At 47.3% G+C, this 24048-nt stretch overlaps 1 protein-coding gene across 2 annotated transcripts in view; it reads right to left on the bottom strand.

The window, feature by feature from the left end:
* LOC138516786 (charged multivesicular body protein 3) overlaps window positions 1-24048 on the bottom strand; it is a 939210-nt gene that overhangs the window by 278455 nt on the left and 636707 nt on the right. For both annotated transcript variants that reach the window (XM_069632183.1, XM_069632184.1), the window contains one exon: window positions 13772-13832. In XM_069632183.1, coding sequence (XP_069488284.1) covers window positions 13772-13832 — 61 coding nt within the window. The remainder of the gene's footprint in view (window positions 1-13771; window positions 13833-24048) is intronic.

Consider the following 24048-nt stretch of genomic DNA (forward strand, 5'->3'; position numbering starts at 1 on the left):
CTTTCCATTAGATGCCCGTGATGAGTTTTCAAATTGGGGTATGATGCCCAGGGCCAAATGTATCTACAGGTTAGAAAAAATAACAGCAGTGGGAGCCAAATATGCACCATCATATGCAAATTTATACATGGGAAATTTTGAACTTGAACATGCCTGGCAACATTCTGCATTTACACAAACCAACAACATCATATTGCCATATTGGGGATTGGATTTATAGTGCATTGATGGGGACAAGATGGATGCCCCCACATATTTCGGTTCCCAGAACTGCATGTGCGGTCTAGTCTTTTGGATGTGGTTCAGCCCAGAGATACCTGGGATACCCAGAGACTATTTAAGCCACACCCAGGCTGAGAAACATGCTTTGCGTTTTCTGCACCTGCAGCGCGACACTCACCGTGTTCGGATCGGTCTCCAGTAGGCCTGCATCTTTCTTCGGCGCTCAGCTCCTGCAAGAACAAGAACACCGTTAGGAACAGCCTTATCTTGCGGCGCTTCTGCCCATCATTCATCGCTCCTTCTGTTCTGCGGGCATCTTCGGCGGTGTCATTCCCCATCCCAGCACGCCGCTCCCTAAGGAAAAGGGAAAAGAACAGAAAAAAGGCATTAGTAAGCATTCTGCAAATCTTCACTTATTTTTTAAATACTGTACGAGCTTCAAACGCTTACCTGAATCCCAGCCGCTCTGGGGGAAACTCTGTCTCCGGAACTTCTAATCCATCTGCAAGAGGGAAATGGCACTCCAGGTTAGCGTGGAAACATCTAGAGGCGCCGCATACCGCGGTTACCCACCGCATTTGTTCTTCATAACTGGCATCCACGCTGAAAACGTTGCAGCACCTAAAAGACACAGAAAAATAACTCAGTTCAATACAAATACGAAAGGGGTGCATCGCCCTCTCACTCACCTTCAGCGCTACTCATCTCAGCAGCACGCTGACATCCCAGGACGCCGGCCATCATCTAAGGAAGGAAAGGAACGAAGTTAGAGAACTGTTCAAAAGACTCATACTTACCTGTCAGACTCTTGCCAGTGAAGTAACTAGGCAGCAACGAGCCTGCATCAATCAACGCACCCCTGCGCTGAAAGCAGGACGGAGAGCACACTATCCAAGAAAACAAGGCCCAGTCTCCAGTCAAATAGCCTCCAGGGAAGGGTTTGAGGTCGTAAGAGGTCAGAACAGGCCGAGTGACGTCCCCGTGGATACCAGGTGAGCGTTACAGACTGTCATAGAAACTTTGTCACAAGTCTCCTGCAAAAAGTTCTAAACCCGGTATAACCCTTTTCAGATCCATATTATATCACTTTGTTTTCTAGGGCAAACTTCTTCTACTATCTAGAGATCACTATCATTTTGAGTTACCAATCAGACTGAACAATGTTTTTGTCTCTAGGCATAGAGAGAGAATCATCAACCATAAATGGACCCACATAATACTTCAAGACTTGCCAATCTTGTTTTTTTCAAATATCTAATTGGACCATCTACCGAGAAAAAAATTCAAGCTTAAATCATCATTTTACCTCCTGAAGAACCGCACACACCAAGGAGTGGGGAAACACGTGTCGAGGTACAAGAAGCAAGGAACGTAAGAATTCAAGGAATATTAACTCTTAATTTACTCTCAAGAACCTTTTGGATTCAATTATAAATTAGTATCAAGAAGTCTTCCAAGAAAACTCTAGTTATCAGTTCAAGATCACTTTACGGACCAAGTGAAATCTGGAGGACCAAATAAGAACCAATATTAACCAACATTTAGTGAATGTCCAATTAAAATGTATGGTACTACCATTTTGTAGAAATAAAAAATTAATAACCTTATGATTCATGTGATTTCCATTTATTTTTTGGTAGAGCGCAACCGAAAGACTCAGCCCCCTTCAATTTGTTTGAGTAATCACTCAGGTCAGCCAGAGAGTCTATTTGGATGCTGCCCCCTTTCGATGTCTAATTTAAAATCATAATAGAGGTGCCAATTACTGCCCAAGAGGCTGAATTTTTCATTATCAAGATACAGAACAGTAGGGTGATGAAATTGGAAGCACATGTGGGGTGAATGGAGAGCCGTAGCAGGCATGGGAGGGGTTGCTTGAAAATTGGGACTTGGAATGTCCGAGGACTAGGTAAAAAGTTGAAATGCCAACGGATGGGGGGGGGGGGCGTCTTGAAACAACATGGAGCGCAGCAGGACCGAACAAAAAACCCATTTGGTACGCAAAAACAAACGTGTACCTGCTCAGGAGGTGGTGATGGGAGTCGGTGGTTGGTACATCTTACTCAAAATTCGCAAGAGGGGTGCTGATCTGGGTAGCAGCGGAGGTACCTCTACAGGTAGGCAAAGTGATCACTGATGATGCTGGAAGAATGGTGGCAGTTTGGGGGGTATTGGAGGGTAGAGATATCTGCATGGTCAACTCTTACACGCCTGATGTAGATGACAAGGAAGATTTCCCGCTGGTGATGGAATTGGTGGGAGGATACCGAGAGGGGTTGTTCATATGGGGTGGGTGGATTTTAATATTTTATTTTTATTTTTAAAATTTGGCTTAAGATTTTCAAAACATCTTACACACTATACAAACATTGCTTGGAGTGTGTCATGACAACTTTTCTCAATCCCGTCCCGCCCCCAAACAACCCCTGAACTTTCACTTTGCAACAATCCTCTCTCTCTCTCCCTCTCCTTCTCCCTCTCCCCAAGAAACAGTGTCTCCTCCAACATGTGTTATTCATTGTTCTCCTGGTCGTAGCATGTGGGCATCTCTTCCATTTGTTAACATGCCATGGCTTTGGCCGCTTGATTGGGGCACAGTCTGCAAAGCATTATGAGCCCCCTCAGGTGAAACATCTTCTATAATGCAAATTGGTTTCTTTGGACATAGCTGTTAAGCCATTGTGGTTTGAATCCTTGATCCCAGTACAATACAACCTCTTAGGTGCCGGACATATATTTATTCACAAATCTGACCCATAACAGTTCATAACGAGTAGATTTCCAGTGGAGGGCTGCAGTAATTATTTTCCTTTACACAGATATTGGTGGCAACATTTATCCATTCTTTCTTTCCCGGCACCCCCGCTGCTTTCCAATGCATCACAAGGCAGGCTTGTGCAGCCAACAGAAGAGGCATTACTACCGCGGTCACCCTCCTGAATTCACCTTCACATTCCTCCAATCCAAACAATATGAGGAGGGGGTTCAGTGGTGCATTGGATCCCGTCCAATTCCCTGATCCATCCCAGGACCTCATCCCAGAATATCTTAATACGGGGGCATCCCCACCACATATGCCAATAATCCGCCCTCTCATGACATTGGCGCCACCATAGGGGACTCGTTGATTGGAACATCTTTGACAATCTATGTGGGTCATATTGCCATCTGTGCAGTAACTTGATGGCGTGCAATTTGTACTGACTCGCTATCAATATTTGCGAGGGCCCTTTACATATTTTCCCCCACAAGTCAAGGTCTATTTCTAATCCAAGATCTCTCTCCCACCTGAGCATCAGATTTACAGTTGATCCCTTCCCGTTGTCTATTAACGCTCTGTACATGGCTGACATCAGGCCTTTAGATTCTGTCCTGTTATCTAAGAGTGCTTCAAAGGGGGAAAAGATCTCTCCGGACCCTTCTTTCCATTTGTCCCTCAAAGATTCCTTTGAGCTGAAGGAATGGAAAGACCAGTAAGGAGCCCATCCCCAATGTTTCTCCCAGTTCTAATATTGTGACAAAGTTGCCCCCCTCCAGAGTTGACCCACTCTCTCAAGACTTACTTTAAACCAGGATTGGAATCTCTCGTGATTAGGGATGTCTTCTCGAACCCCCGGTGCCCAAATATGGCTCAGAGGAGACGGCTAAGTGATAATCTTACGCATGCCTCCCTCCAGAGCTCCCAGATGGTGCCCAATAATGGGTGGTCTTTAAATCTCCGTATTAGGTTATTTCTCGGGGCCCATATCCCTTCCGCGGCCGGGGCCAGATTGGAATGATCCAAGTCTAACCATTGGAGCCCTTTCTGCCTTCTCACATGGGGATTCAGGACTCTTAGCTGTACCACCTCATAATACTTCTGGAGATCCGGCAGGCCCACACCACCCTTGTCTTTCAGTAAAGTTAATACCTTGTATGCTATTCTGGCCGCCTACCCTTGCCACAGGAACCTCAGGATTGCCCTTTTTACCTTACTTCACCAAAGAAGGCTTTCGGAAATCAGGTCAGGAGCATTTGGAATGGATATAAAAATCTAGGTAGACATACCATCTTCACCGCATTCAGTCTCCCAAGCCAAGATATCGTTAGTTTCTGCCACTTTTCTAGGTCTGCACGGAAGCCTCAGAAGAGGAGGAAAGGTGGCCTTGCATAGGATGTCCAAGTAACATTTATTTCTAAATAACGAAGAGTGGCACCTCCAATCATTAGGCCCAGTGGGGCAAAACATCCAGTGTCACCTTGGACGGGTTATTGCAGCAGAAATAGAATTTAATTGAACCTATTAATTTTAAAGCCAGATAGTTCCCTGTATTGTTCAATTAAGTGTATTGCTCTAGTTATGGATGTCATAGGGTTCTGTATGTGTAGTAGTAGTAGATCGTCTGCATATAGGGCTACCTTATATTTCCTCCCGCCCACCTTAAGTCCCTCTACGTGTTGGTCCCCTCTAAGGTTCTGGGCCAGGGGTTCAAGGGAGAGGGCAAACAAGATCGCCAATAGAGGGAACCCCTGCTGCACTCCTCTACCCAGGTCGTACCATCATGAGAAGTCGCCATTAACCGTTACTGATGCCTTGGGTGATGAAAACACTGCCTTCATCCCCCTTCTAAATCTCGTGCCTATCCTCACCTTGCCCAGTACTGCCTCCAAGAAGCCCCATTCAACCCCGACAAAAGCTTTCTCTACATCTACCGAGAGGAGGACCAGGTCCCCTGTCATCTTCCATGATTCGTGGATGCACCCTGCCTCCCCATTATAAACCCAACTTGATCCGAGCGAATCAGACAGGGCATGTATATTTCTAGTATCGCTGCAAGAACCCTTGTGTAAATGTTGGCGTCTAGGTTTAGTAGCGATATGGGGCGCTATGATCTGCACTGTTTGGGATCCCTGCCTTCCTTGGGGGGCGAGGGGGGGGAATTACCATAATGAGCGCCCGAGAGAAGGAGTCAGGGGTTACGCATGTTTCCAGAATATCATTCAACAGCTCCACCATGAAGGGGAAGAGAGGAGACAAAGGACTTCCAGAAACCCACCGTGTAGCCATCCTCCCCTGGGCCTTCCCAATTGGCAGCCTCTTCACAGTCCTCAATTTCCTCTGCAGTGATTGGGGCATCCATTTTGTCTGCTTCTTCATGAGAGCGTCTCACCATCTCTAGACTTTCCATGTACTTGTCTATTCTCGACCTCGCGTGGACCGTCTCGGATTTATATAGGGCCTCATAAAAGGTCACAAACACCTCCAGTATTCCCCCCCGACCCTGGGTACTGGGCATCTACTTCCCATTCTATGGTTGCGACCAGTGCTCGGCACTTTGTCCCTGTAGCCTGGCGGCCAACAGCATGTCCGACTTGTCTCCCTTCTCGTAATACTTCGGTTTTAGAAGCTGCAATTTTCGGACTATCTACCCTTCCTCTAGGAGTCAAAGTTTCTCCCTCTTCCGTTTTTATTGGCCCCGTCCCTGATCAGAATACAACGCCACGTTGCCTTCCCTGCCTCCCACACATTCATTCTGGATATCTCTCCCGTGTTGTTTTGAAGTATTCCTTTATTTCACTTTCCATTTCTGTCCGAAATACTGGGTCTTTCCACAGTGTCTCATTGCATCTCCACTTTCATCCCCTGTACGGAAGACCTACCCAATCCAAATCAACCGTGACCATGTTATGATCTGACCAGGTAAATGGCGAGATCTCTGAGCCCGTCGCCTCCTCCATCAAGTCATCCATGATATATAATCAATCCTGGTGAAGGTGCTATGAGGCACTGAGTAAAATGTGTATCCCATCTCTTTTGGGTGGAAACCTCGCCATGCATCTCGTAGCCTGTAGACCGCTACCATTTCCATCACCCCAGCCCATCCGCCATCCACTGGTTCGCGTGTGTCGGGTTACCCGCTTGTCTATCTAGTTTAATGTCTGCCCAGAGAATGAAATCCCCCCCCCCCTCCCCACCCCCAGAATTACATGTCCCGAGACCTCCAACATTTTCGGGAGCGTCCTCTGCAGGAATCGGGGCTGACCCGCATTGGGAGAATACTGTGTTGCCAGTGTATAGGTTACTTTATGTGCAGTGCCCACTATCATTAGAACTCTACCTTCCACATCTGCCCACGCCTTGGTAACCTCAAGATTCAATCTTCTTCTAATGTGAATCCCCACTCCAGCCACTATCAGTGGGCCAGAGTCCCAGTATTCCACCCCAATTTTTGGATTAAAAATTTAGCATTCCTCCCCATTTGGTTTCCTGCAAAAACAGCATGTCAAGGCCCGCTCTTCGAAAACTCCCAGACCTTTAACATTAAGTGTTCGACCCTGAGGTGGTTTCCTTTCTGAGGGCCTAGTTCTACCACCATTTCTTCCTCTATGCAACTGTACATCCAGCGAACAGGTTTGTGATTCAGCGCACATGTTGGATCCCGTTCCTACCCTTTCCCCCTTCCCCTATCCTCCACCCTCCCCCGCCCCCCTGACGGCATCCGCTCTAGCCCGGTTATCACCAAGCCAAATTCGGTCACGGTCCTTTACCAAAACAACCAAATTAACATTGAGCCCCCTTTCTCTTCCCCCTCCCCAACATCACTTAAATCCCCATATCCCCTAGATTTCTGACATTGAACATACCCCATTGACTGATACTTCACCCAGCTCGTCGTCGAGGTCCGGGAACACACAACAGTCTGTGCTCTATAGTACTTGGGTTCTCTGGAGGCAATTCTTACAATCCTTATCGAAACCACGTGAAGGCCAGATGTCAATCATTGGTACGGCATTTGTTTGGTAATCTATCCTTGGGTCCACTGCTCGGCTGACGCAAGGCCCAACCAACTCTTAATACTTCTGGGGCCTTCTCCAAATAGGCCTACCCTGGGATTTACCACCCGGGACCAACATGCTGGTCTGCGTCCTTCAAGCATCTGCTCCTGGGGAGGCATTCACCGTTCTATATTTTCTGGATCCTGGTTTAAGCCTCCATTTTGGTCCTTGAATATGCCACGGTCTGTCGTCGGCTCTCGGCAGTGCAGCTTTTAAAGTCAGCCTTTCCTTCCATCCATTGAATTCAAATGTAAGAGAATGGACCCCCATCTATAACAGACCCCTTTTTCTTTTAACCACTTTGTGAGGGGCATGCACATTTGTCTCAGGCCGAGAGTTAACGACAGGTCCTGGAAAATCATCACTCTTGCTGCATCAAGGGAGACACGTCCATTCCGTTTAGCTTTTTCCAGGAATCTGGCCTTGTCGCCGTAATTGTGAAAAAATAAATAAATAAATAAATAAATAAATAAATATCGCACTAGAACGGTTTTGGTTCGTCGATGGAGTCATCTTCAAATAAGAGTTTCATAATTTCATGGAGCGTGCGTTTGAAATCTTGTTCGGACTCTCCTCCTCTCTCCGGTATTCCAAAAAGTTGTTCCGTCGTTCACGATTCTCCAAAACATCCATCTTAAGATGGAATTCCTCTTGCCGGAACTCTATTTCAGTAATTCTCTGCTCCATTTGTGTCTCAAGAGTGTTCAGTGAGGTTTAGTTGTTTTCGACTCCTTCGAGTCTCTCCTCCATCTTGTCGATCCTCTGAGTGATCCTGTCGACCTTCCCTCCAATGCCTGCTCTCATGTTTTTGATTTCTTCTAGTAAGGCTGCCACATCCTCCTTGGTTGCTGCAGCTTCAGCCACTGAGGTCGCCATGGTGGATTTATGTGGGGTCTTGAGCTCAGTGCGGAGTGGAACGTACCTATATGGTGCCAGTTTCTGCCTTATTTCCATGCACTCCAATAACCCACATGCGCGTGGTCGGCTCCTTTCTCTTTGTGGCTCTCTCACCTCCGGGTATCCGCTTCCCTTTGGGGTCATTCCTTTCTATGAGAACTGTCGACAATGAAACACTCAGTACTCCCTTCCCGGGGTGCCACTCTAGTTTCCTCAGGCCCCAACCCCTGGAGGAGGGCACACGCCCCAAGACTGGGGGCCCAAACCTCATAGGGCCAGAGTCGACGTGCCATCAGGAAGGTCAGTCAGTACTCTTTGTAGAGTTTACTGTAGGGGTCCCAGCTAGATGACAGGGGCCTTACAGACTAAGATGGGGATCTCCGCCTAGTGAGGTAGGTAATTGTGAACCATGTGTTCTCTCCGACTTACTGGGCTGTTGTAGCTGCTTCAACTGGTCCTTGCCCAGAGTTACAAAGGAGGACACACGCCCCAAGACTGAGGACCCAGCCCTTTGTAACCTTTATTCAGTTTACAGAGGTTAGCACAGTCCTTGGTGTGTATCCTTGTATTGGTTAGGCCCCACTGCAACAATATGTGACAGGCGGCGGGATATAACCTCTGGGGTAAAGTTCTGAAATCCAACAATGGTCCTGCAAGAAGATCGTACCCTCGCACTGCTCTGCACCCCTGATGTCAGTCAACATCTACATTTGGGACTGTCTCCCCTGCCGTTGGTATACGGCAATGTGGCACACCTGGTGCACAGCTTCTCGCTGTGGATGCCTGGGCTCCCTGTATGGTGAGAAAGGGTGCACCCAGTTGTTTGCTAATTCTTTCGGCGTTGCTTTTTGTATATTTTTTGGATCCCTGGGGTAGTTAAGATTGGGGCTGCGGCCAAGGTCCCAGCCTCTTTTCGACTCGGTGTCTTCCTTCAAGGGGCAGTTGTTGTGAGAGTAGTGCCCGAGATGTACCTTTTACTTTTGAGGGAGATCTGTCATGAGCGCGGACAGGGCCTCGCTCCCTTCTTTGATTATAGACAGGTGGTTGGGGGCTTGTGGTTGTGTCCTCTGAGAGGGCACAGTATCTCCTTGCTTTTCGTGACCTCCCCAGTGCTACCCAATGGCAGCAATGGCTGTGTGTGATCAGCGCATGGGGAGGGGGGCATCCGCACCACGAAGCATTTCCTAATATGAGGGCGTGTGCTGCACAATATCCAATCCCCCGGTTACGTGCGTCCAACCCCTGGTCCGGGACGGGGGGGGGGAGGGGTTGGAAATCAGTTAGCCCTTCAACTTTAATTTCGATAATGGGTGTGGAGTATGGAGCGCGAGCTAGGCCGGCGACGGTCTGGGGCTGCTTCTCCTCGCCTTGAAGCATGCAGTGAAGTGGGCTGTTTCTGCCGTGTCTTTGGACAGAGGGCTGGTCTTCTGTCGTGGCGATGACACGTCACAGGCCGCCTAGGAGTTCACTCGATCAGGGTGTATTAGAACAACTCCTGGCACCGGTCTGGTTTTCTTGCATAACTTTACTTACAGCCACCTGAGAGATCTCACGGTTCGGGCTGTGGGGCCAGTGCAGATTGGGCCCCTCACCCAGCGCTGTTCGGGGAGGTTCCTCCTCTCTGCAGTACCTTCTTGATTTCTCAGAGGGGGGTCTCACTTCTCCAGGAGTGCGTGCTCCGTCTCCTTTTCCGGGTTCCTCAACGTGGCTGCTCCGGACCCAAGGGATCTACAGAATCGCAGTCAGCCCACGTTTGTGTGGGGAGGGTGGAGGGGGGTCACAGCGCTCATTATGGGTGCCAACTGCCTTGTTGGGACGGCGTGCCCCTTCCCTGGACGACCCTCACCGCTCTGTCTCATGCAGTAGCGCAGCCCTGCAGTGAGGCTGGATTCACTTGTGCTCTGGGTTGTTTCTTCCTTATCCGTGGGCAGATTTTCTCCACTTTTTTCCTGAGTCAGGCAGGGTAAGTTCACACAGCCTGTGGATCAGCTAATTCAGTGGTGGGCCGGTATGAGGTGGGGGCTCAGACCCTCAGTCCGTGAGCTCATATGGAGCCTGGTGGCCACCCTTTAATGGTCTTTTGAACCTTAGCTTGGATGGCACAGGGAAATCAGGGTTACTAAAACAGCAAGCAACGTCGTCTTTACAGAAGATAGCGGGGGACTGCGTGGAGTTGTGGAGGAAGGCTCATGGGCAGGATCAAGGCTATTCCTACTTCTCAGAGGTGCATGGGCGCTATTCACGTTTGGACTATATTTGTTAGGGCGGCACATTTCAGCAGGTTTAGTGAAATGGAATACTTAGGAAGGATCCGCTCGGATCACTTGCCTTTAGTGACTAGCATGGGAGGGATACGACGGATGTCATCATTGAACTCCTGGAGACTTTCAGTCATGGCTTTGACAGAGGGGGCATTTAGAAAGATGCTGAGGGAGGAGATGGTGTGTTTTTTTCAAATTAACCAAGATTTGGTGGAAAGGTCGGGAACCCTTTGGAAGGCTTTCAAGGTCACCATTAGGGGAATTTGTATAGCTAAATCAATAGGGGTAAGGAAGACTCTGCCAGTGATGTTGCGGACACTGGAAGGGGAGCTAACTAACTTGGAACAGGAAATCGCGGCGGGACAAGCCAGGCCGATAATCGCCCAGTCTTGTCCCCCTCGCTGTGAATCCGCATGTCTCGCTGGCTCCCATTGAATTTGGAAAGCGAGTCCTGTGCTACGTCTAGTTCTATCCTGCCAAGACCAGCCAAACGTACGAGGAAGCAGCAATTCAGTGGTGGAAGTTGAAACCGAGGAGAAAGGCGGCGAGACCAGAGAGGAAGGAACGTGACTTTCAGGAGGCCTTGAGGAAAAAAAAAACATAAGACTGGGAATTGCAGCTGACGAATGGTGCAGCATGTGTCAAAAGTACACAGATAGCCAAGGCGGGGAGAAGCGATTGCCGCTGTGGTAGGCTCCGACAGCAAATCAATACCAGTGAGTACAACACAGCCGATGAGTTGGAGAAACTAATAGCATACCGGACTGTGTTATGCTCAAGGTTGCAAGCAGCAACATTGTATTAAGAAAGAACTTGTATGCGATTGAACTTTATGAAACCGAAATAGGTACCAGATGCAGATTGGTCCGGCATCCCGTGGGTGCTCACTCAAAGGTCTCTGTTTGGTATCCAACTGAGCCTTCTAAGAATTATTGAACTGTGACATTGAAGTGGTCCTGCAGCGGGTTGAGTTGAATCCTGTGCACATTCTAAAGTCTTCAATTGCCTGTGAACTGAAATTGGTCTGAGCCTGGCGGAGGGGGACTAATTGTATAAAAGGTGAACCGAGCCCAGAAGAGGGAGATCCGGGGTGAACCATAGGTCACCCGAGAAGATATCGATGTGGCAAGTGTGAACCAGACTGAGGGATTCCTGTGTACTAAAGTTGGTCTGGCCCGACTGAAGGAGGCTAATTGTATGAAAAAGTATCTAAGCCCAGCAGAGGTGGATCCGGGATAAAGATTGAATCAGCCGACTTGAATATTTGGAAGGGAACTTTTTTCGTTATTTATGATACATCAGGCCCTCTGAATCAAGAGCCTGTGAATGTAAGAAACTTGAGCACAGAAGCCCCTGATGTTGAAAAAAGGAACTGTGACCGTCTGCCGAAGAAGCCCAAGAGTGTGCTCTGCTCGAGTGACCCGCCTTGTCCCCCGTGCTAAAAACGTTTGGAAGGGAGGCCAATGGCCTGAACATCCTGATCATTTTTTTTAACACTTTCTTTTTTTCGTGAATATTACCCACACTATTTGTAGCATAGCGGTAAGGATTGGAAATAGGTTTTTTTAGTATAGGCACTCTTTTTTTTACTAGACTCCACTAGAGTATTATTATTTGATGGTGGTAGCTTGCTCCCATCTTAGATTTAGGTTTAGATAGGTGTTTTTCACACCCTTGATAAAGTTCAATAAACACCCTTAACTGTGATCACTTGTGTCCATCTTACTTTGATACCATGCCTTCCTTTGTGGGAGCAGATCTGAAAGGTCTCAAGAAATGCAAGATTTCAATTGATACAGTTCAATGTCCTGCATAGGGTATATGTAACTCCCGTGAAATTATACGCAATGAATGACACTTTGAGTGCAAATTGTCCAAGATGTGGGACTGGACCTCGGTCATGATGAGGGGATGATTGGTGATCACAGGCTTCTGGCAATCAGTGGTGTCAAAGATCAATAAACTACTGGGTTCCAGTTTTGAATGCACACCAAGAGTGTGTATATGGGGTTATTGCCAAGTGGGGAACATCAAAGTGCAGAAGCGATTAGCCCAATTCATGCTGATATTAGCCGAAAGGAGGGTGGCCATAGGATGGACGAAAATCCTGGGCCTGTCTCTGATGCAACGGATGGAAGACATCCGTAGGCAGGGAATGGCAGAGCTAGATATCCTGCAGCAGACCTGGGACCCGATATTGGGAGTATGGGGTGGTGATAGACTGGAGCCAGTTGTTAAATGAAATACACTCCACAGCAGACTTGAAATCCCTTTGAGTGCTGGAGATGATGTTCACATGACACGAGGGGAAGAGAGGAGACATGGGGTTAGGGAAATGTGATGGAGGGGAAAGTAATGCAACCAGGGTATGGAATATACACGGTCGTGCTTTAGTTGGGCTCTTGTGTTTTTGAACCAATGACCATGTTCTGTAACCGTCAACCTTTCACTATGATTATGTGTAAACGAAAAAGAAAACAAAAAAAGTTTTAAAAAACCAAAATGAAGTGCATTGATAAAGTTAAATCTCAAGTATACAGACTACCTCACCCGCACCGAAGTGCAGGTATTTGTCTAGCTATCATGTGTGTATAGTTTTTATTCCAGTCCTATAAAATTTGTCTTACGTTTGAAGGGTTTTTTCAGCACTTCATATGATATACCATATTCAAGGAGCGGAGTCCGCTCTATACATTTGAAAAACTCTATATTCAAATGCTATGTCACCCCTTCTATATTCCGAGTCATCACCTTCACCTGTTGCCTTTAATAGAGAACATGTACGGACATTTTTTGAATTGATATAGAGTCGACTCTTTTTCAACAATCGAGTTGCTAGGTAGACCAGACCTAGCTCTAATCTCAAGAACTTCATTGGTGTCGAAGTAGGCAATTTCAAAACACTGTGCCAAAAGAATCCCTTGAGTCGATAAAACCAGGCTATGTTTCTCATAGTTAATGCCTCTAATCCTCAGAGGACTGCAGGGCAAAAACACTGTAGAGCGTCAATACACCCTCTACAATATACCCCCCGCCCCCGATGTTTGTCTGGCAAATTAGGTTAGCTGTCTCGCCTTTCTTTTTTTAGCCTCAATTAGAAGATGGTATCCCATCCCTGTACTTGTTTGCAACCTGTGCATTTTCTTGCCCACTTCTAACATACTCTTGATCTTACTTAAATGTATTGCCAATGTATTCTCCACAGAGGTCTGCAGCTCAACAAGCATACTTCTCATACCCCAGTGGTGCCATTGAATATCACTAAGTCATCTGCGTATAACATACTTGCAATTCTGGTTGCACCGACACTTGGGGGACAATTCGCGTTAGCCAGTAATCTGGATGGCAAGTCTGGCAGGTACAGATTGAACAGAGGAGCCAGCACACAACCTTGCTCGACTCCCTCATTGATCACAATCTGCACAGACATGCTTCCCTCATTATCCAAGAGTACTATGACAGAAGCGTTGGCATGCAAAAGTGGTATTATACAATCAATGATTAGCATGTCTTTCTCATGAAAGCTCGTTTTCCCCCTACAAAACATGCACAAAACTAAATTGAAAATGTCATACCTCGAATTTGTCTGTCAATGACTCGCATTTCTTTTCTTATCTTAAGTGACCATTCATTAACCTGAAAAGGGGAGGTGGGGAGAAATATGAAAACATCCCAAGTTATCATGGACCATAAATGAGTCAGCTTTCATTGACCAATCAGGCGTGTATAACACAACGATCCATCAAATGTTAAAGAAAACACATCAGACAGAGAAAGTATAAGTATAGCTTGATATGGGTTCTTGAAAGGGATAGCATTTGATATGCCTGCATAGGAGCTTTCATTTAGCACGTTCCATGTGACTTGGAGGTTGCATCAAAACAAGGGACTAGGCTGGTATGATAGCCATAAAGATGAAGGAGCGTGCACCTTCTTCCAGCTGATCTGTGGGAAAAGAGTTACATGTAGCATTTCTTTAATCTCATCTTGAAGATTAGTGGTTTCCCAGCTCATAAAACATGCCAGGTAGAGTAATTAATCATTTCAGTCCTAAAACAGTCTTGCTTGTAATACCCAAAATTCAATTTAATAGAATGGACGGGTGAAAGATTGGCATAGGTCACCTTAATATACTGGATGAATGGTAAAGCTGAAATCAAGATCTGAAATATCTCTTATGCCAAATCTTGTTACGCACTGCCGCTTCTCAATGTTTTACCATGATCTTAACACAGCGACCACGCACCGTGCATGGCAAAGTAGATCAGTTTATATCAAATTACTTGTGTAAGCAGTTTGCTTGTATGTTAACTGGCAGACTTCACAACATTTTCTGCTAAGGTTAAAGTCCCCACTTCTTCAGTACGAGGACAAATAACCGCATGGCTGAGGAGCAGGATTCAAGAATTTCACAACTTGGGCATGTAAAAGTGGAGAGATTTTATTGATAGTTTGTTCTTTTGTAACACGCTTCATGCGCAGGAGTTGCAGAAGAGAGACACTTTGGACGGCAGTGGCATTTCATCTGTAAAGAGAATTAAGATTAGAGAAGGAAAGGCAGCTAAAGAGTTTATGGGACCCACACTAAACTCAATGACCCCCGAGGAAAGGTCTTCCAGAAGAGATGGATAAGGACTCTATATGGGAAGCTGAGGTAATGCATTAACTGCCTGCATGAGAATAGGTGGTACAAAGACACTTTGGCATAGATTTGGGGTTCCACAGTGAAGTCTGCCATCAGGATTATGTTCTTGACCAGATTTCATGTAACCGAGGAGGTGCCATCTCTTTTGGCCATGGAATGGCAAGTTCTTCCCAGGTTTGGGGTTGGAAGCCTGTGGCGGAAATGTTTGAGGGAGAAAAGATGGAAAGTTTCTTTTCCGAAAAACTTTTGGTCTTTTCTCCACTGAACATTGCAGCCACGGGCTTCCAACCCCACCCACACTTACCCTTCAGCGGCACACTTCGCAGTGTGCCGCCGACTCAGTGTCTCCCTGCAACGCCTGTTCCCTTTCACTTCCGGATCAACAGGGTCCTTTCCTTTTTACTTTTTTAAACTTTGGACGGGATCGGCTGCGGGGGACACCACCGCAGCTCCCATTCACTGTGTAGTGAACAAGTATGCAGCGGACACCCACACAGCCCTTACAATCGAATGGGGGATTTGGTCAAACTTTTCAGCCATTCGTCATTTTCAAATGTCCAAAATTCAGCTAAATATCACATTCAGGCTTTTTTTTTTTCTTTTTTTTCTTTTCGGTCTTATTGGACGTTTCCTCTTTACAGACAGTGATCCCGTCTACGGTTTGTCAATGGCAGGGTAAAGCAAGATTTCAGTTTTGTTTGGGTTTAGCTTCAGGTTGTTCCTGGTCGTTCAAGTGTTCATTTGTTCACAGCATCATATGATGTCTGTGTGATTGGGAGGATTAAAGTGTTGTCTGCCTGGCAGGTGAAGCTGTGGCTCTTCAGGAGTCTCATAAAAGGGGCCATCTTAATACGTTGAAGAGAAGAGACCACAGGCTTTAACTTTGTGAAACCTCATACATTGGCATAAATTAGTTTTCAGAAAATAATTAGAGTTTTATTGATAAGAAAACAAATGTATTTGATTAGAAACGTTGTACTAATATTTTTAATGTCACCTGAAGTAATTTGTACCCAAGACATATGATCAACACCACATCATTTTGGGTACCTGCAAAGTAATACATTAGTGAGAGGAGTGTCTGAAATTTAAAGGTTTGCTGGATGAATGGGCACATGCAAAGAGAAGATTAAAAGCCTCCGTTTTCAGTGTGAAACTCTGTGCACCTGGGTGCAGTCTGTGTAGCACAGGGCAGTGTCGTTTAAACTGTATGCTTGACCCATTATTGCTGTGTAAGGCGAAGTGCTGAAGTTTCATAAGGACGGTCCTAGCTGGACACGAAGCATGTAGCACAGTGTTGCAGGAGGCAGGGTAATTGTAAACGTCAGGTAGAAAAAAATGGCCCTTGCCCATCATTGCTTTCAGGGGAGGGTAGGACCGATAACGGCCTGCAAGCCCAAGCCAGGCAGGTCCAAGAACAGCATTCCTGCCCAAGCACTCACAAATGCGGCATTAGCACTCTGAGCCGCCATCTGCAATACAAATACTTTTTTTGCAGGAACCAGTCATTGCACACTACATTCTTCCCTTAAAAACAAAATTACACATTTCTGCAATTGCAAATAACTATGTCCAGGATCTGGTGGTCTGTCAGGAGGTGGGGGGGGGTAAATGGCCAGCTGGGCTGGCTAGGGATCTCTTATGGGGCAAGGGGGCAGGAGGTGAGGCACGCCAGTGGAGTATCAGCCTGGGGCACAGTTTCAAAGAACACAGTGAAGGTGGGGCAGCTGCGCAGCAGAGGGGCATGAAATTCAGGCAGCTACTTGCAGATTCTGCTTGCGTTCCTGACCTCGTGATTGGTCAGCTCTTTCCCCAGGTGTCCGTACATAATGTAATCATAATTGTATAACAAAGCAAGCTTTGGAGACTAACTAAAGTGTATGGTATTGCAGTATATCTGTAGATGTACAAACATGGTATATCTACTGTGTGTAAACATCAAGTTAGCTCTGTGTATTCATTACATAGCCGGTAAGAAAGTAAGAAACTAAGCAGAGTGGATGGCGTAGCATGCAGAGATCTGGGCAAAGTAGTTGACATGTTACAGACTGTGAACATCTCACTTTCAGGGTAGCTTGTATAAGGCAACAAGGTGATAAAATAGAATGCCAAGGAGTTTGCGATAAACTCATGGGTGGAGCACCATTACACAAATGACTACAACTAGCAGGTCATAGAACTAGGCTTTCCATCAAAAGCATTTGGCTGTATGATCATGTACATTTTCAAAAGTGATCACTCAATATCAGGGACCAAAATGGAGATACGATTAGCAGGAGCTAAAACCAGCTCCTGGATACCTGCATTAAACGGTTGAGAGTGCTGGAAAGGGAGCGAACCCTATCCCACCCCTCTAGGCGCTTTAGGGTGAAGCGAGCCGCATTGGAAGAACTATAAAAGACATGGGGAGAGGAGGGCGTCCTAAAGGACCCCACACAATCCTAATAGTGTGGGCAATTTAGACATAGTCCGCGTGTAGAAGCAAACGCCATTTTGTAGACATTAAGTAGCCATAGAAGCATACGGCCTGCACGGCCATCACGCATTTACTGTGTTAGACATAGCCGCAAGCCTGAAGGTGAAATCCAAATAGTCCCAAGCGTTGAGGCTCATACTGCTAAATTCCACAGACACTCTTTTTTCTAAAGTTATTGCCAATATGTTTGTTCTAGAAAGAATGTGTCCTGCAAGACCACAAGGCAGTACTGGGTGCCTTGGTGTACGTGTTATCACAATTAGGCCTGAGCAGGCCTCCGACCCCTCAACCAGCCAACTAAGAGTTATAGTCCCTACAACTGCTCTAGTTCCAAGATCCCTGAATTCTGAGATACCAGTTGACCCCAGACCACCAACCATAAACCAATCAACCCTGAAAGATCTAAGAGCATGGACGTCCCACCTTTATTTCACAATGACATGATTTGTAATGCGAGGAACAGAGAAGGATACATTATAGTTCAAAAGAGAGGGTGGAAGTAGAGTAGCACTGTTTGCAAATGTAGCCAATTGTTTCTTTGGCCTTAGTTCCCTGGAGACGATGAACCCAGCAAATCCCACGTGATGGAAGACGGACGGACTGGGCTTGGACCAATGACCTGGCATCCCCTATGAACCAAGCCGACCATGATCTATGACACGGTCTCCTTTTAAGCTTCTGTTTGAACCCTTTTTCAAAAGAATGTTTCATGGCATCAGAATTCTTTGCTGACACACCTATTTCTGTAGCAATAAATACTTGTTATCCTTGCAAGAGTTTATTTGGCCTTTTTCCCTAGCAGGTTGTATTTGTTCTGGTGTGAGCATTTTGGGGCGTGCCATCAAGAGGCAATACGTCATCCATAGCTTCTGCCCTTCCCCCAGCTCAATACCGCACAAGTGAGAAACATTACCAAGACAACCGTACCGCCCTTATCCCAGGCAGATAGCAGGAGATGGAAAAAATCTAAGCTGAGGATGGCACAAGTAATCAAACTAATGTTGTTACAATATATGTGCATGCATTAGACACAAAGCAAATGTGCTCTCAACATGAAGAATGCGGACATTAACATATGCACTTTCATATGAAGAATATTAACATAACATCCTTAAAACATGAACAATACTTACATAAGCAATGTAAAAGCTGAATGCATCATGAATGACACTTGAAAATAGTTCACCAACATAGAAACGCAACAGTAATGGGCAGCCATATTTTCCAAAATGGAAGCCATAACATGCTTCTAGTTAAACGAAAGGCTTCACGAGAATTCAAAATGCTGAAAACTCAAAAATATAGATCCGTGCACAGCTCAGAAAGGTTACCGCAAATTAAGAGGATCAGAGCGTTGCAGTGAAAGCACACAATAGCAATTCCCCGAACGCAAGAACGCCACTCAGTTTTAGAACAGTACAACCAGCCTTTGTAAGCCAGGTACAGGACAACTATAAGCCAAAAGACTCCATGAAGAAGAGTGTCCCCAATGGCAAGAGAAAACAACACTTTTGCACCAATATTAGCTAAACTCTCAATAAATGAAGGGTGAAATAATTCTAAACACGGTGCCATCACACGGCCTATTAATTCACCATGAACACAGATAGTATACCTGCCTTACTCCTTACACCTATCCCCAGACACGAGATGCTACACAAGGTCAAATACATTTTGCTTGTTTTAGTTCTCAAATGTGGTAACCAGGTGGTTTATGTTCTGTCCATAACGAAAGAGGTCATCAATTGTAATGTGCTGACTAGTCCTGCATCTTGGAGTCTTTTCGATGAGTGGGGTCACTGTGTAAGGGCTGAGCTTTCAGCATGTTCCTCACATGGGTTTGAAGCTTACTTGTGCATAGTTCAAGAGGTTACTTGCCTTAATTTGCTCCAGGACACACATGCATAGCGATCACAAAGTCTTTTGTGCGGCATTCAGGATTTCTTGTTGCGCTTTTAAGCAGTGGTTTGATTTGGCAATCTTGAAGCATAATAGTACGCTTCCATTGCAAGTCATAAGAGTTTGAGTTCACAGTAGAGGTTAGCTGGTTGTTTCCAGTGAGAGCAAGGGGAAGTGTGCGAGGGGGCAGCGGGGGGACACGTGCCTTGTGCTGATGTAAGGTGGAGGAAGTAATAGAAGGCAATAGAGCAGAGACCATCACTTTATTAAGACATTGATCCGTGGAGGGGACTAGTGCGCCCAGCCAAGATAGCTGCAAACTCGTCAGCTCCCATGCACCCGGATAGATCCGGACAACATCCCGGCATTTCCCCATTCGCAATCATGTTCACTGATGTAACATTTGCAGGAAGAAAAGTTGGTACTCATCCCTGAAAAATACTGGGGTCTAGGTGGCAGCGGTGCTGATTTCTGCAGAGAGGAGCTTGTGCTGGGCCAGCTACAGAGAATCAGTGTGGGGAAGTGGCGGACCCTCCACAGACTACTTTGCAGGGCCTTGGTGGACTGCAGTGCGGTGAGCGCACTTGCCCTGAAGTCGAGTACCCACTGGTTAGCAGGGACTACCGACGACAGTGAGTCCGCGGCAGGGTGGCGAGTGCGGATTAAGGTCTGAAAAGGAAGCCACAACCTGACAGACAGGTGTGCTCAGATCTGCTACGCTGCAGTGAGAGGATGAACCAACATTGTGTTGGTGCCCGAGGATGGTACATTGAAGCGGCAACCCAGAGCTTGCTTAGAAGAGCAGTGAAAATACAGCTGGTGGCTCCAAACGGCAGTGAGGCAAGTGGGGATGAAGCATGGGAACGGACATCTCCAATACCTATGACCTAGAGTTCAGCAGCCGATCCCAGAGGTGCAAGGCGGATTTGCTGAACATAAGGGGAAACAACGCAAGTGTCCCCCAGCTAGGAAGGTGGTGCTTGCTGATGAATTTGGGGGTCTTTGAAATTAGCGAGACCTGCAGTGTGCTTCTCGTGGAAAGGCTACCAGAGCGGGGGTTATGCTACAGGTACCTGGAGAGTGACATGCTGCTCTGCCTCTGAGCTGGAGGTTTGCATTCGGTGACACGAGGAACACTTACAGGTGACTATAGAGGGCAGCAACATGAGCTTGCACCTCGGGCTGGGGGTGAGGGGGGCACATAACGCTCAGACCAGTAGTGTAGCCACAAGACTAGCAGCATTGCTGGAGTGGTTATGGAAAGACTGTAGTCGGCGCAGTGAGGCGCTAGTACTGGACTGCCCAAAGGAGTTGCAGAGAAAAAGTGGAGGCCAGGTGGAGGGGAAATTGTACCACCTTCTAGCAGCTATTGGCAGACAATGCAGCAATATCAACAAGAGTGGCACGTTAGGCTGGATAGCCACATGACCACGGTTCCCATTAGGACTGCACTTTGGCCTTTGGGACAGGTGACTCCACATTAAGAGGTGGCATGGTACTAACCTAGGAGGGTAAGCCCACTCGGAGCGCAATGTCTAAACTGCTCCAGCACGACTAACAGGCAGATTGAGACACAGCTGGGGTGTGCAGCGGGGAATGAAGTCGGGATCCCTAGGCTTGCAGTGTTCTGCAGTGGAGATTTGGTGCAAGGCTAATCTCTCCAGCACACGAAAGGATGATTGTCTTAATGCGCAGAATGGCACATTTGTGAGAAGACTGTGCCTTGGAGATGTGAAGGCTACCGTGGTGTAGTCCTTGGGCCGGCTGCAGTCACAGGCCATCGTAGGGTTCATTGTTTGTTTCCTCAATATCGGCATTCCAGCAGAACTCTGATGGTATTGGGGGTGTAACAGAACAACAAACCTGAAGATAGCAAGATGTCCAATGCTGGTGAAACAGGGAAACAACAGTCAAAGCTACAATTTGAGAGGCCCACTCAGTTCAAAAGTCACAGAAATATGGAGGATTCCCTGGGCGAGAGCCTTCAGCCCTCACCACAAGATACCAGTGGAGCGTTTAATGATATCAAAAAGATCAGCTTCGGGCTAGTATACAATTGTTAGATGGGAAGATGGATATTCTAACATGCAAAGTAGACCACATGCAGGTTCGCTTGGATCAACTTCTTGGACATTACCATATGGGTCGACACGTATGTTACAGGTAAAACCGCTTCATAAGTCTACTGAAAAGCCGTTTCATAAGCTTAATGATATACTGATAGAAACTCATTGACTACTGTTTGACAGTTGCCATCCTCGTCATACAAGAGAGAATCTCCCCCTAGGCCAATATTTACGGCTGAACCGAACCGAACAGTTCTGAGTAAAGAACATTTGATTTAGAAGTCAGATTTTTTACAGGGGTCGTGGCCAGCAGCCATGCTGTAAGAGCATTTCTCCTATGGCTCCTGCTGATCCTGAAAGATTCTGGCCAGTAATGGTAGCGACATAATGGTCGCGATCTGAATGAAACTTGGCCTAATAGGATTGTGGTCTGTCCTCCCTTTGTTCCACCACCCTTGCCTTGTCGCGCCTTGAAACATTTGTGTATAGGCGTGTCATAAATGCCAAATCATATCATTATCAAGGGAAGCTCCCAGCCAAACTCAATAAAGGACTTCGGAAATGGGCTAGCACAGCACGGAGTGGAAACAAAAAGGTGGCAGAGTGCGGCGAGCCGAGCATTTGATGGAAGAGCTGTGAGCTTGGCCTGCAGCGATGAGCACAAGATGGCGGATACCAGGCTGGAGCCAGTATACGAGCAGAACGAGCCATGACGACAATGGGAGAGCAGTGTGCGACTATTTGAGATTTAGGTTTGCCCCAACATGATTCCTCCACGAGAAGAGTGGCTCAGAGCGCAACAGATAGCAGTGAATGGTGCAGACGCTGCACAAGAAGAGCAACGTGATCCTAAAACGGACAAAGGAGACTGGAGTAAAGGCCCAGACCGCCGGGGGAGCACCGTGAGAGCAGCACAGAGAGCGGTGAGGGGCAAGCTTCTGTGAGTCTGGAAGAAGAGCCGCCCGGCATAACAGCATAGTCGAGGGTTGGATGCACTTCAAATTCCTTGCAGCTCATTTGACCTGGCCCCCGACATCGGCTTACATCCTGAGCAATACATTGGCGGACTGAGGAGGGACCCGTCGATCTGCGTACACAGAGGCAACCTGGTGCTACGTTCACCGTAAAGTCTGCCCACATGTGCAAACAAGTCGAGTGGCAGAACACAGTGGGGACCATTGGTGTATGGAGGTGAAGCAGACCCCGGCAGGTGACCAGGAACTATATATTTGAAGTAAACACATCAGCGTACAGAAACAGTGTACGAGGCGGACCAGAGAGGGAACCAGTGTTGCCAATAACGAGAAGCAGGCCCAAGCCTGCAGAGCAAGGATCGAACAACCAGGCACTCCACTGCTAAAGAGCATAGGGCTCGAAGAGGACCACAGGAGGGAACCCTGGGGCAAAACGTTGAAGCAGGCCCCAGCCTGTGGTGTAAAGACTGCTTGTGACAGTATATTTATCCTCAGGAGTGGGAGGAACGCGTCTAGGGCCACCTAGGAGGCCATTGGTACATGTTGCCTTAAGCAGGCCCCATGCTGGCACGAATTAGAGCTGCAAAAAGCAACATACACCCATCGATGTGGATAGTGGGCTATTGCAGTGCGCTCTAGACTGGCACAACCCAGGAGCAGGGTCAGTGCAACAAAAATTGGAATGACACACACAGACTGCGAAGGGTGCCTAGGCAGAACTCATAAGGAAGTAAGGGGCGAGAGGGAAGCTGTGGATAGGGAGACAGGCCGCCCCTCAGACCAGCACGGCACGGACAGAATACTGGGCGTGTTGAGCGCGTTTTCTAAGGTGCACACAGTGAAGAATTTAGCGCCTGGTGCTGGCCACGACCCCCTTCCCGCTGCAGATCAGGCACACCAAAATTGTTTGTGGAAGAGGTCGCCAGCTGTGGGGGATGGTTTAAGGGAAGGGGCAGTTATAATACCCCGTCAGCAAGTGAACCAAAAGGTCATTGTAGTATAAGCTGCTGGAGGCGCTGCAACCCACATCCCCGCAGATGAGCACTTCAGGTGAGGACCGGCAGAGGCAAACACTGGCCAAAGATCAAGGCCACTGGGAACAAGAGCATGCAGGGCAGCGTGGTGCCGGCAAAAGACCAGTGTCAAGCGGGATACTATAATTTGACAGTAGGAGTGCGCAGCAAAGTGAATTGGCCAGGAAGGCAAGAGGGTGGGGCCAACGGGGCACTAGAGACACAGGTAGGGCGAAATCACCATAACAGATACCTAGGTGGAGATAGGCAGTTGGGCAACAACTCAACTTGCAGCAGGGAGATACCACACCAGCCTGGATCCGACAGAACGCACAGACCAGGGGCAAATTACACAGTATACATCAGGGACGACAACATTACAGCACATGCTGTTTGAGGCTGCCTTCACCTAAGGGTAAGACATGGCCTGCGGAAAAACTAAAAACAAAGGCAGAATAAATAAACCGAGACAGAGGGCCAAGTACCAGGTGAATTAAGCGTGGCGTCCAAGGCGCAGAAGAACAAGTCGAAGCAACCTATGCTTGACAATTTCACTAAATCAACAAGTTTGACAGAAAATTCCACGCCAGCACCCCCCAACTGAAAAAGGAGAACAGTCCCAAACGACAGGAGACCAGCAGGTTCTGGATGCCATAGCAGCCATGAAAGTAGCACTGGAGTCCAAAATGGATGCAATCAGCTTGGATGTCAACCTCCTAAGGCAGGATATACGACCACTTGCAGAACGTACTGGTACCCTAGAAAAGGAAGTTGCGGGG

Source organism: Ambystoma mexicanum, chromosome 6q (assembly GCF_040938575.1).
Source record: "Ambystoma mexicanum isolate Mex_15411 chromosome 6q, UKY_AmexF1_1, whole genome shotgun sequence".
Lineage (NCBI taxonomy): Eukaryota > Metazoa > Chordata > Amphibia > Caudata > Ambystomatidae > Ambystoma > Ambystoma mexicanum.